General features: G+C 40.1%; 1 protein-coding gene across 1 annotated transcript in view; it reads left to right on the top strand.

The window, feature by feature from the left end:
• ADGRA1 (adhesion G protein-coupled receptor A1) overlaps nt 1-13323 on the top strand; it is a 305286-nt gene that overhangs the window by 105796 nt on the left and 186167 nt on the right. Inside the window, exons 5-6 of the mRNA XM_028729853.2 lie at nt 2205-2276; nt 6198-6361. Of these exons, the coding sequence (XP_028585686.2) occupies nt 2205-2276; nt 6198-6361 (236 nt within the window). The remainder of the gene's footprint in view (nt 1-2204; nt 2277-6197; nt 6362-13323) is intronic.

Raw genomic sequence — 13323 nt, forward strand, 5'->3', positions numbered from 1 at the left:
GTGCTAGCAGATCCAAACCAATGACTCCTGCTGTGGCAATAGGACCCTCCTCCCTCTGCTGTGTCTTCCTGAAATCTGCTTGGAAGGAAAGGAGAATCTCCAGAACAGTACACAGGGGCAGGAGAGGAGAGGTTGTTTTGTCCAGCAAGCAGAAATGCTTCTTCTGATGGAACAATCTCCTTAGCATGAGTTCCACCACCCTATCTGCTTTTCATTTTCTCTGGAGGAGACTTCCCTTGTGAGAGGAGATGTTCATGTCTCATATTTTTCCCACTATTAGAATCTGACTTACAAATTTATGACACACCATTATTTGTGATTGATTTCTCCCTTCTCCCCCCTCTGCCCTCTTCTGGTTTGAGTTTAATACTTACATTATATATTAATTTTTTTCAACTGAGGAAGTTTACCGAAATGGTTCATATTTTATGGCAGATGTGGATGATGGTAGCTGATAGCTAAAAATATGCCTGACTAATATACTGGCCTGTCTTTTCATGACTTGCTTATTTATCCCTTGGCCATATTTATGTGTGGTGAGCTGTTCATATTTGAAACATGATTGTAAATTGCACATTTTAAAGGCAGCACATTTTCTTTACGTCTTCCTCCTCAGTGGCCATGTTGCTTGTTCTAAGGATGAGTTACGCAGAGTAATTTTGAAAGCGTAATGGGGCTCTCAGTAATTCATACATCTCTTAGGAATACTCTGCTCTAAATATCAGGTGATGTAGAAGACTGGTGTTTTCCTTTAATAATATATCTAGACCCATTTTGATGGATCGACTGAAATCTCTGCTTGGATTTTTGAAAATATAAATATTCCTTCTGCTGCAAATTAAGCTTCTTTAAATTTTATTCATTTATTTGATTCAAGTACCTCTGATTTCTATTTCATCCTGACTCTGAATAATCACCAATGATTAGCTGTACAATATCATGTAACAACGTCTCTGGCTACTGTGTAAATGTTACTGGAACAGCTAATCACTCTCTTCACTGCCAGAGACAAGCACAGAACAAATAATGAGTAGGGATTTTTTTTTATATTTATATTATTATTTTTTTGCAGGGAGGAGGAAGAACCCAATCATGTTACAAACAAAACATGTTTGCTGAAATACACCCTATTTATTTATTTAAAAACATTTCTAAATTGCTTAGTGGTCTGCGTTATACACAATATAAAACCAATATCCATTAAAACAAAACAAAAAAATACAGCCTAAAACCAGTAAAACAATATAAAAAACATATGAAGGAAAGTAATACAGTGATTCGGGGAATTCATACATTGATATCAGAGCCCAATCTTTTGGGTCAGGTAAAGCCTGGGGGAAAATATAAGTCTTCACAAGATGTCTGAACCAATGGGTGGTTGCTCCTTCTTGTATGGCCTTCCACAGAATAGAGCCAACAGCAGAAAGTGTCTGTCTTTGGGTCACCACCCTATATTTTGTAGGGTGTGGTGCCATGAAGTAGAGTCTCCCCAAATATATATAGGGGCAGAAAGTCTTTCAGGGAGGTCCTTTAGGGTTGTCAGTGTTAACAGGCCCTTGAACATGGCAGCTGATCAGCAGATTTCTTAGCTCTGGTATAATATGTTTGTCTCCAGGTACTCTGCTCAATCTGGATGTAGCATTCTGCATTGAGATCAATTGCAAGGCAAGTCCAACAGAGAGTGCGGTAGTCCTGTCATGAGGTAGCCAATGCATGAATCACAGTGGCTAAGCTATCCCTGTCCAGGAAAGGGCGCAGTTGGTGCACCTACCTGAGTTGATAACAAGCATTCATTGCCACAGGTGTCACCTGTGCCTCCGGTGACAAAGATTGATCGAGGAGCACCTCTAAACTACTCACCTGCTCTTTCAGAGGGAGTGCAACCCATCCAGAACCAGTGAACTCTCCAAACTCCGGGACCTGGGAACCTTTTACACACAGAGTCTCCATCTTACCAGGATTCATTCTCAGTTTGTTGAACCATCACTGCATCCAGGCGCCATTTTTTTTAAAGAGCCAGGGTGGCCCCAAGGTTAGAAAGTCTAGAGATGGTAGTAAATGTGAAGTATTATAAAATCAGATCCTACTTCTGCAAAGGATATGTTTGGTCTAATTGGATATTCCTTGGCTGCTTTTTTGTGAGAACAAAAAATGTGGTGTGATTTGAGATGTCTTTTTTTAAAAAAATCTTTTTTCCTTTTTAGGAATTTATCAGGGAACATTTTTTCAAGTCTCATGAATGGACTCTTCTCTGAGCTTTTAGCTCTGAAAGCCTTGTAAGTATGCCTTGATTAGGTAAAGGCCCATTTTGGCACCATTTACACATATTACTGTGATTAGCTTCATCATTATATAGATTTTCAGCATTGTATGTTCAGTGAAATTAATATAAATTCCTTATGTGCATTTTGTAAAAAGCATTCTAATCCTTTTCTGTCACATGGAATATTTTCAGATCACTGGAATATTAAACAGTTGTGTTGGAGCCAGAATAGTAGGGTTGTAATAATTGTTTCATTGTGATTTTTAATTTGAAGTTGTTTTTTTAAAAAATGCTGAAGCTTTATGGTTGATTTCCCTTAACATTTTATGAAGGGGTGGATGGAAGCAGAGAACAAGTAAATTAATTCCTTACAGTGTTTACATAAAACATCTTATATGTTCATTATAACCCTACTTAGATTAAACCTACTTATTAGAGTTAACACATTTAAACATTCCTCTTTTCTAGCAGATGGGGGGATTTTATTAAACAATAAAAATAATGATGAAAAATTAACGAGTGTAGAGGTTAAATAGTGCTTCTATAATTACTTGCATAGACTCATAGAATTGTAGAGTTAGAAGGGATTCCAACATCATCTAGTCCAACCCCCTTCAATGGAGGAATCTCAACTAGATCATACATCAGTGTTTCCCAACCTTGTGCCTCCAGCTGTTTTTGGCCTACAATTCCCATCATCCCTTGCCACTGGTCTTGCTAGTCAGGGATGATGGGAGTTGTAGGCCAAAAACATCTGGAGGCACAAGGTTGGGAAACACTGTCATACATGACAGATGGCCATCCAACCTCTGCTTAAAGACTTCCATGTGGCAGTTAAATAGTACAGAGCCTATATACTGTTATTGATTTCGCTAAATTAGAAATAGAATTTGACATCGTCTGTTGGAATTATGGAACTGAAAGACTATAATGCAGACCCATCAAAGTCAAATGCTTTGGAAGGCATAATGCAGATATCCATCTATGGCTTTCGTTAGGCAGAGTAAGGCAGATGCCTCAGGCAGCTGATAGAGTGGGTATAAGGTAGTAAAGGTGTTGTAGCAAGGTGTTGTGACTACCATGATTCCTGCTTAGCTAGCATGCTGCCCTCAGTGGAGAATGCTTTGTTCCATCACTACTGTTGAAGCAAGGCTCATCCTCCATCTGGTTGGTTTCAGGACATGGAATTGTGGGGTGGGGAGGATGCCATCTTGCAATTTGCCTCAGGCATCAAAACATCATAGGCTGGGCCTCTTTGTTTGTATGCCACTTTTCCACAAAATTGTGCCCAGAGTGGTTCTGAGCATGTCAAATGGGCAACAGTAGAACTAAAAAAAAAATCCATACCAGGCACTTTTTGCAGATAATCATGGTGTCAAAAAGATAGATATGTCATTAGAGAAAAATCAGTCCATTTAATATTACTGAAAACAATACAAATGAACTAACCTAACAGCTTAAAACTAAACAGGAGAGAGAGAATAAAACCTAACAGAGCCTTACACCGAGTCCAACCAAATGTTAGTCTAGCTCAGTATTATCTACACCAGGACTACAATTCCCATCATCCCTGACCACTGGTCCTGTTAGCTAGGGATGATGGGAGTTGTAGGCCCAAAACAGCTGAAGGGCCGAGTTTGGGGATGCCTGATCTACACTGACTTGGCAGCACTTCTCAAGGGTTTCTGACAAGGAGTCTGCCAACCCTACCTGGAGATGCCAGGGATTGAACTTGGGACCTTCTGCATGCATAGCAGATGCTCTGTCTACAAAGATTCTCTACTGAGCTATGGCCCTCCCCACGGTATATATACAAGCCTGGGAAAATAAATATCACCATTACAGAAAGGGCATTCCATGGAGGTTCGCTCCAATCACATCCATTGGATTGCAGCCACACCTCTCACATGTGGTAGCCTGCCAACTCTTACCTGGGTGATTTCCTGAGCAGCAGATGCACAGTGACTACACTCAATGTGTTTTCTCTCTCTCTGTCACCTGAAATGCCAAATTAAAATTCCCAGGTTGAGAGCCAAAATTAATTCTACCTCAATAATTCTGAAAAACTGGATTCCCCACTTCTCCAGTTAAAATGTTTAAATCCTAAGTCACATACAGTAGATAACCTGGCTATGTGCTTTCACGTAGTGAGAGTTATTATTATTATTATTTTAATTCTATACTCTTAAATAACTCACGTCCCAAATACCTCATATAGCACTGTAAGCTTAAGAGCAAATGTTCAATTGGACAGTAAGACAAGAGCTTTCATTGTTCCCAAACATCCATAAGTGGAAGGAGGATGTCATTTAAATTCATCAAGCTACTGGACCTGTGAGGTAAACTCCTCCTTGCCATGTATACATATCCCATTACTAAAGGGAAAGGTGGAATGGTGCATCCATGCGGAGCACAAAGCTCAACTAAAACACCCATATCATTATCCTGCTGTCCAAGAAGACAAACAAAACATCTGATTAAAGAGCTGCATTGTTTACGTAGTGTCGTGGTGACATAATCAGACTCATGGGCAAATAGCAGTGCTGTTTACATAGGCTTGCAGAGGCATAGAGCTATACGGGAGAAGATACTGAATGGTTTAGGGCATTAATGGTAAGCAGAAATGTCCTAAGTGGGACCATGCTTAGCTGGGGGGAAATGCATGTTCTGTGCCTACAGAGAAACAGTTTTGTGAGATTGGGGGCTTCCATTGTTGAAGGAGCAAGGCAGGTTTCTTGGTGAGTTAATTGGCTCTAAGTACATGCCATTGGGACGCGGGTGGCACTGTGGGTTAAACCACAGAGCCTAGGACTTGCTGATCAGAAGGTTGGCAGTTCGAATCCCTGTGACGGGGTGAGCTCCCGTTTCTCGGTCCCAGCTCCTGCCAACCTAGTAGTTCGAAAGCATGTCAAAGTGCAAGTAGATAAATAGGTACCACTCCGGTGGGAAGGTAAACAGCATTTCTGTGTGCTGCTCTGGTTTGCCAGAAGTGGCTTACTCTTGCTGGCCATATGACCCAGAAGCTGTATGCCAGCTCCCTCGGCCAATAAAGCGAGATGAGCGCCGCAACCCCAGAGTCGGCCACGACTGGACCTAATGGTCATGGGTCCCTTTACCTTTACCTTTACATGTCATTAGTATAAGAAAGGAAGCCGCTCTGTGCCAGAAGGCAAATGGATGGTAGTGAGAAGGACATCTGGATGGTAGTGAGAAGGACAATAGCCAGAGTAGAGCTGTGTGTGGGAGCTGAACTGGAAGGAGGCTGAAGACAGAAGCCTGAGAATGAGAGCCATGCTTAATTTCTGCTTGAATCCAAGTCTGTGGTCAGTGCTCTTTTTCTGGGGGCACTCAAAGGTACATAGTACTGGCACCCTTTTTCCTAGAAGAAAAGCACTGGCTATGGAAAAAGCAAGAGCTTCTGGATGCTAATGCTGTGAGCCCCTCCATTGCAGGCTCAGGTTGTTTTTCCCAATTGTTGGTGTTTAGACTACCTTTTTAAAGATTTGCCTTGAGAGAGTCTTTAAACCTCTTTTGTATATATGTGTGAATAAATCATAGATCATAAATGCAACATAGTCTCTGCTGTGTCTCATTCCAAGAAGACCAAACCCTGGGGAGGTGTGTCTGGAACCCCTGGACTCTTACACTGCTTGGAGACTGGGGTGGCATGCAACAACATGTTCAGCCTCATGGAGGAGAGATGAATGGATGTGGATGATTATGTGCAGATAGAGGATGCACAACTGGTCCTTGCTGCTGATGTGCCATTAGTGCTGGATGCCACTCAGATTATCTGTCTAGCTTCCTCTAAGAGCTAGTTAACTAAGATTTGTTAAATGTCGTCAGTGTTTCAATGATTAGTTTTCTGTGACAATCACTGTATAAAAATCATGTTGAAAGGGATAGTATTGATTGGTTTTGGGTTTCATTTCAGACATTTCTACACTGATTCTCTCACCTGTGACTGTAATCTCAAATGGGTTTTACACTGGGCTAGAAATGCTTCAGTTCGGATCTCAGAAGAAACAGTTTGTGCTTTCCCCAGGAGTTTACAAGGAACATCATTTCAGAACCTGAAAGAAAATCAGCTGATGTGCGGTGAGTGGTACTCTTCTTTCAGCGTCATGAATTGAAACCAGTATTCTCAGAGAAAGTGTATTCTGAAGGATAAATGCCAAGTGATTGGTGTGCAGAACTGGATGATAGCTGAAAGAAAGCAAATATGTCAGAAACCATACTGAGGCTTAAGGTTAAACAATATGCAACTTAAAAAAAACAAAAACAAAATTAGATTGCAGATCTCTTTTGTATATAAATAAATGTTCCTTGTAAAACTACCAGTGCCCTTATCTGCCTTTGTAACTCTTATACATTTGAATGTATCATAGGAAAGGTATTTCTCATTGCATTTCATCTTCAAATAAATAATCTTTTTTCATTAGATTGTAGTGTGACAACAGGGAATAAATGTCAATCTATCTGCCACTCACCTTCACAAGCCTTGCAATATAAGCTGTACCTGTGTAGGGAAGGATGAATTTTAATAATGGGGAGCTTTAAGAGAGGCAAAGATCTTAAAACAAATATTTGAAATAATAGAAACGGAATGGATGGGAAGGAGATAAAATAACATGTGTAAAGTCCTGTCTCTCATATTAGAGCAATCTCGAAACCACAGTGTGTATGTCGCTTTCTGAAGATCTCATCATGCAAACAAAACTGACCCTGAAAAAACTTAGAAGTTATTCTCTAGGTTTTGTATAGGAAGAAATGTTATTTCGCTATGTGCCACATGGTTATCTGACTTCAAATCATTTGTATGTGCAGCTTACATGCATGCATTTATAAAATGTACTCCAGAATACTTTGTCCAGAATACTCTGAATAGTTTTATACCATCCTTATCTTTCAAATTTCTCTGTCAGAGGACTGTTGATCTTTCCCCTCAGCCAATTCCCTGTGGTTACAGCAGTTCATCTGTATAACAAGTCAGATATGTAAATATCAGAGTCTGAAACACCTTGGCATTGCAGCTTGTTACCAGAACCAATACTTTGTTGTGCAAAATAACTTATTAAAAACAAGTTTTTCTTATGAATTAAATATAAAATTGATGCCACCCAGTGAAGTTCATTTGACATGAAGTCTGGATTTGTACCTGTTTATCTTCATTAAAACATGAACAGAAGGTTTTGGCAAGGTCTGCCTGAAGCATAACTGATCCCAGGCAATTTTCCCTATGTGCTGTAAGCAAGCTTTGCTAATTGAGCCTCGCTGAGCAGCCAGCAGCCATTCTCATTTCTACAAATCTGAAGTAAGAAATTTTACTTTCTTCTTGGCTTTATGGCTGTTCCATTAATTTTCACACTTGGTATCCAAGGACAAAGCCAAAGGGTTACTTAATTTTTAGTCAATCTTTTATATTATTTATATTGATTACATTGACATGCTGACTATAAAACTTCAGGCTCCATCGCAGGTTGCCGACAGAGCTGCTGCAATGATGGTCCTGAGGAGACTATTGCCTTTTCTTCAAATTAATTACCTTCACCATTTTACTTTATAATTAACCAAACTTAAACTCAGCTAGAAAATGTTGAGGAACAGACAGATCAGTCCTACGCTCGAATTATGCTGGGATTTGCAATAGTCTGCTATGTTGGTGGAACAACTGCCTTATCCAATGGTGGGTCAGCCCAGGAAGGAAGGTGAGAAAACACCTTAAAGGGCGATTAGACAAATTAAAGAAGGATAACACTATCAACAGCTGCTTGCCATGATGTCTATGATCTTTCTTCAGTACTGGAGATTGCATGTCTCAGAATGCCAGTTGCAGGAGAATACCAGTGGAGAACATGTGCTTGTGCACTTCCCATAGACATCTGGCTTTCACCGTTAGAACAGAATGTTGGACTAGATGGACCTTTGCCATAGTCCAGGATCACCTCCCATTTTCATCAGCCCCAGTGGCTCAGCCATCAGTGTCCTTGCTATGCCAGCCTCCAGGCATCCTTGGGGGCACAGATTTAGGTCCCCTTATGAGCCCAACAACACCCAAAGAGGAGGGGAAGCGGCCCATACAATAGAGCTTCCTGCACAGGATGTCTGCAGAGAGCACCCCTAGCTCATCCATAGATGAGGATTCAAGACCCACCCATGGAGGCAAAATTGCTTTTGCCAAAAAACCAATGGGACAGGCCAGGACACATAACGAGGAACCACAGACACCCACTGACAACAGAAACGTACAACTCCAGCGGCAATTAAGAGGAAACTTGAATGATGCTGTAGAATATATTTATCATAATGCTTTCTTGCACATTGAAGCATTAAGTTAAATGTTCAGTCTATGTTGTTAAACATATTTCTGTGCACCAGATGTGGAGACAATAAAGGTTTTTAATTATTTTTTCCTTTGCAGACTTTTTACAGTGTTGCCTTTGCCTAATGTTCATACTCTTTCCTGGTTTGTCACTTGCTTCATAAGGGAAAAAGTGGTTTAGCTGAAAGCACGCCGTATAAAAATACTTATTGAAATGAATGTACAATGAACAGCACAAATGGCAGGTTTTAATTCATAATATCATTGTCAGATTTACACTGTCTATAATTTTTTTTTATTCCTTTGTAATATAGGTTTTTTATTTTTATTTTCTGGAGGAGATGACAAAGGAGAGGACTATTAGCTTTAGCAGTAGTAGTTACTTTCTGAAGGCTTCTCTGACTTGCATGACTCCTCAAAAGATTTAGGGCCAGACTACACATGGCAGCAGTTGTATAGCTCTGCCTTTAAGTGAATTTCAATAGAACTTTTTTCTGGGCAAATTGCAGGCATAGGAATCCAGGTCTAGATTAAATCTCCTATAGCCCTATGCTAGGATACCAAGTCTAGACAGACCGCCACACAATATCTCAAAACAAGCCTTCACTTTAGGGTGGAATTATGTGACTAAAGTCAGGGGTAGTATGGACCTCAATTTAATCACATTCATTTAACTAAAATGACATACAAACAACAGGGACCTGATCCTAACTTGAAGTAGGGAAGGTGTCAGGGAGCTTAGGATGCGTCTTCCTCTGCACCCTGATATTTTAGGCCTTATGAGATAATTCCTAGACAACACCTGTATTTTAGGGTTCAAATAGATTAAAACCTTACTGTAAATGAATCACAGGGTTGGTCTGAGGAAGGTAGGGTTAACCCTTTATCTTTGTACCATTTCTCCAGGTAAAATCAATAGTTGCAGCTGCTGTTTCCCCCCCCCCCCAAGGGGCAATATATATTGGTATCCATATGAGTCCCAGATTAAGCCTGTAAAAAATTAAGCATAAATTGTAAGGGTGAAGCCTTAGCACAAATATTAATTTCTTTGTGACTATTCTACTGTGGCTCAGGCTAGATAATATGAATTGTCTTCTCAGGCTTTGTTTCTTTGCATCTATGGTCTGCAGTAAACAAATATTTATGGTAGTTTTTTCAGATCACCACATTGTGCTGTACCCCATGGTTTTTGTTCTAGTGAAAATTTAGAGTCCACATTCTTGGAATAAAAAATTGTATGGGGGGGAGGTCATTTACATACTACTTTGGCTTCAATCTTCTCATTCTGCATTTCTTTAATAGCTACAGGATAGAATCTTTTCTTCCTCCTTTGTGAACTGAAAGTCATTCCATGCAGTAATTACATTTTTTGATGGAGTCAACTAATAGCATTGCTATTCTTTAGTAAGCTTATGTCCTGGCTTATCTTATTGGTTATTGCCATTGCTGTCTAACCTGTTGGTGAGTCTTGTAGCTTTCTATATCAGAGTGAAAACCATGTATTTTGAATTAGCTTCATCGTATTATTTTGCTCTATGACCTAAGAAAATGCCCTCTCATAACAGATAAGGAAAGCCATCAAATCCCCCGATTTTCACTAGACTTTAAGAACTGAGGCTCAAAAGTGTTTCTCACTTCAAATTCGCTTAAGAAGCACCCAGGGTGAGTCAGTAAAGGAATAAGGTAACCATGGAAAACACTGTTTACTCAGATGCAATCTCTAAAAATTACAGAGAGATTATAGTGTATGGCTAAGTGCGCTCCCGCTGCTCGGTCCCAGCGCCTGCCAACCTAGCAGTTCGAAAGCACCCCCAGGTGCAAGTAGATAAATAGGGACCGCTTACTGGTGGGAAGGTAAACGGCGTTCCGTGTGCTGCGCTGGCTCGCCAGATGCAGCTTTGTCACGCTGGCCACGTGACCCGGAAGTGTCTGCGGACAGCGCTGGCCCCCGGCCTCTTGAGTGAGATGGGCGCACAACCCTAGAGTCTGTCAAGACTGGCCCGTACGGGCAGGGGTACCTTTACCTTTACCTTTTAAGGGAGGGAAGGAGAGAATTTAGCAAATAATGATGACAATCAGTTTCCCTTTATTTTAGCAGTTATTCTCTTAAGTGACCCTCAACAGAAATTAAATGCTGAAGCTAATTTGAAATAAAGCAGTATCTTCTTCAAGTTACCTGGAAATCAAGCAGACATGGATATAGGTGAAATGTGTGTTATCTACCTTGCAAAAGTGAGAAGTGATTCTGAGGCTTTCACAAAACTTTATAAACAGTGACAGCACCACACCAGGAGAAAGTTTTTTCTCCTCATGGTTTTATTATTTATTATAATTTATTTAATGTATTTGTATCTTGCCTTTCTCCTAAGTTGGGCTACGAGGCTTCTTTAAAAACCATCACCATAAAATACAAAATGACAAAAGCAAATTGGTTAAAAACAACAATGGTTAAAAACCAATACAAGAAAAAAAAATAGAACCAGAATTAAAATTCTGATTGTCCTGTATTAACATGGTCTGCACCTATTTCTCAATGGCCTTTCTAAATAGGAAGGTCTCAGACTGCTGGCAGAAAGATGACAAGGAGGAAGCAAGCTTGACTTCTTTTTAGAGGGAATGCCACAATATGGGAGCAGTACTTTTAAGTACTGAACAGAGGCCCTTTTCTCATAATATATTGGCATTAAATTAATGGGGGAGAGTATGTCCTCCCCATCATATTTGTGTTCAAACCTATGTCTGAAATGTGTGTGGGTTGCGAATCTGTTTGTTAGCAGTACAGAATCATTGCTGTGGCAATTGGAGATTTTTGTCCTGGTCACTTGAATTACAGTAGGCCCTGGAGTTGATATCACCTGGGAAAGAGGGCTTCTGCCTTGTTTGTTTAGCGAGAGAGAGAGAGAGAGAGAGAGAGAGAGAGAGAGAGAGAGAGAGATCTTCTCAGAGTTTGGGCTCCTCCACACTTCCATTTGTGCTGTGCCTAGAAAGCAAGGGGCTTAGTGGTTTTTCACTTGGACATGTGCTTTCTAGGCATGCGTCTGAGCAGTTTTCCCCTTGTCCCACTCCTTAGCGATATATCAGAACATACTGCAATCCAAGGAAAACCCTAATCGGCATTTGCATCTGTTGAGCACTAAAGTTTGCTGTAGACCTGTTTGAGAATGAACCTGCATGGATTCTGTTTAACTAGGTCGGAGTAGTCAACCTTTTTATATCTACCACCCACTAATGCATCTTTCTTGATGGTAAAATTTTCTTATCGCCCACCAGTGCTCGATGGAAGGAGGATTCAGCTTGTACCGTAGAGCCCCCTACTGCCCACCTAGAATCCTGAAACACCCACTAGTGGGTGGTAGGGACCAAATTGACAACCCCTGAGCTAGGTACCTAAGTGCCACATTGCTGGGCTATTGCTTATGATGCTAACTGGTAAGGATGCTAGGCTGGAAAAAGTGTAAAGTGCTAAAATTGCCTCCTGCAGATTTTTAAAATATAACTCTGGCCTTAGCTGTGGATGAAACTGGCAAAAACAGTGGTGTGTGTGAGCTAGAGAGAGAGATTATGCACAGGATGAATGTGTTTCACCTTGAAAAAAATAACCTGTAACCAACTGGTGTGACCATTGAATTCTAAATTAGGAAAGCCTTGGCAAATTATCTCCCACAATATTTCAAATATGGAATAGATTGTTTATTATGGTTCACGGCTGAGGCACATAAACAATAGTACTTAGATTTAGGCAATAACACGGGAATCACGTAGCAACTGTCTGTATTTCAATGACTTTCCAGCCCATCAATTTTGAAAGCTACCTTAATTTTAACAGTCAAGTCATGAGTGAAATTAGCACACAGTGAGTGACATTCAGAATATTATCTGGAATAGGTTTTATTTTTTTATTTTTTAAAAAACTCATAATAATATACCTATGTAGAAAATTTTAGTAGACTGACTTACTACTTCATATTCTTTTGAAAGATTCATTTAGAATGTTATTCAACATTTAAATTAGAACATTGTACAGTTATTCTAAAGGAGAAACATTTTTGTATTATTGCTGGTATTCAGGCTGTCACACACACATATTGCTCAAAAAGGTTTCAGCCTCCCTCTTCAAAAGCATACTTATGTAAAAAAAAGAAGAAAAGTGGGCTTTTTAAGCTCCAGTGTATTCTATGAATGTCCATTGAAGTTGCCTCTAAATGAAAAGGAAGAGCAGATATTCACATTTTCCTGCCTTTCATTGCATTCTTAATCACTTTGAGAGTTATGTGTCAGCAGCAATTCTCAGGTCTTAACAGTGAGGCTTGAGTACCCAGTCTGAGGGGTCATGCTTCTCCTGAGGAGAAATCAGTGCAGAAGAGCAAAAACTAAATATGTACTGTATCAAGTTCCATTAAATAAAAATATAAATTGTTTACCAGCTAAACATGTGTCAAAAGTCACTGAGCTGAGATGTCCCCATTTCTCTGCCTCATATCCGACATGGAAATGAACTGAAATGGGTGCAGCCATTAAAATATTCCATTTTTTATTTCTACTACTTCTAGCCCTAGGCCATTGCATTGAAAATTAGGCACCCACCGAAGACCTTTTTCTTCCAACTAGCCTTTTTAAGTTGAGATCTTTTCCAGTCTGTATCTGTACTGGAACTGTTTTTAAAATGTTTTAAAGGGGTTTGTTATTGTTTTATCACTTGCTGTTTGTCACCCTGGGCTGCTTTGGGAGAAAGTGTGGG

Source organism: Podarcis muralis, chromosome 6, assembly GCF_964188315.1.
Source record: "Podarcis muralis chromosome 6, rPodMur119.hap1.1, whole genome shotgun sequence".
Taxonomy (NCBI): domain Eukaryota; kingdom Metazoa; phylum Chordata; class Lepidosauria; order Squamata; family Lacertidae; genus Podarcis; species Podarcis muralis.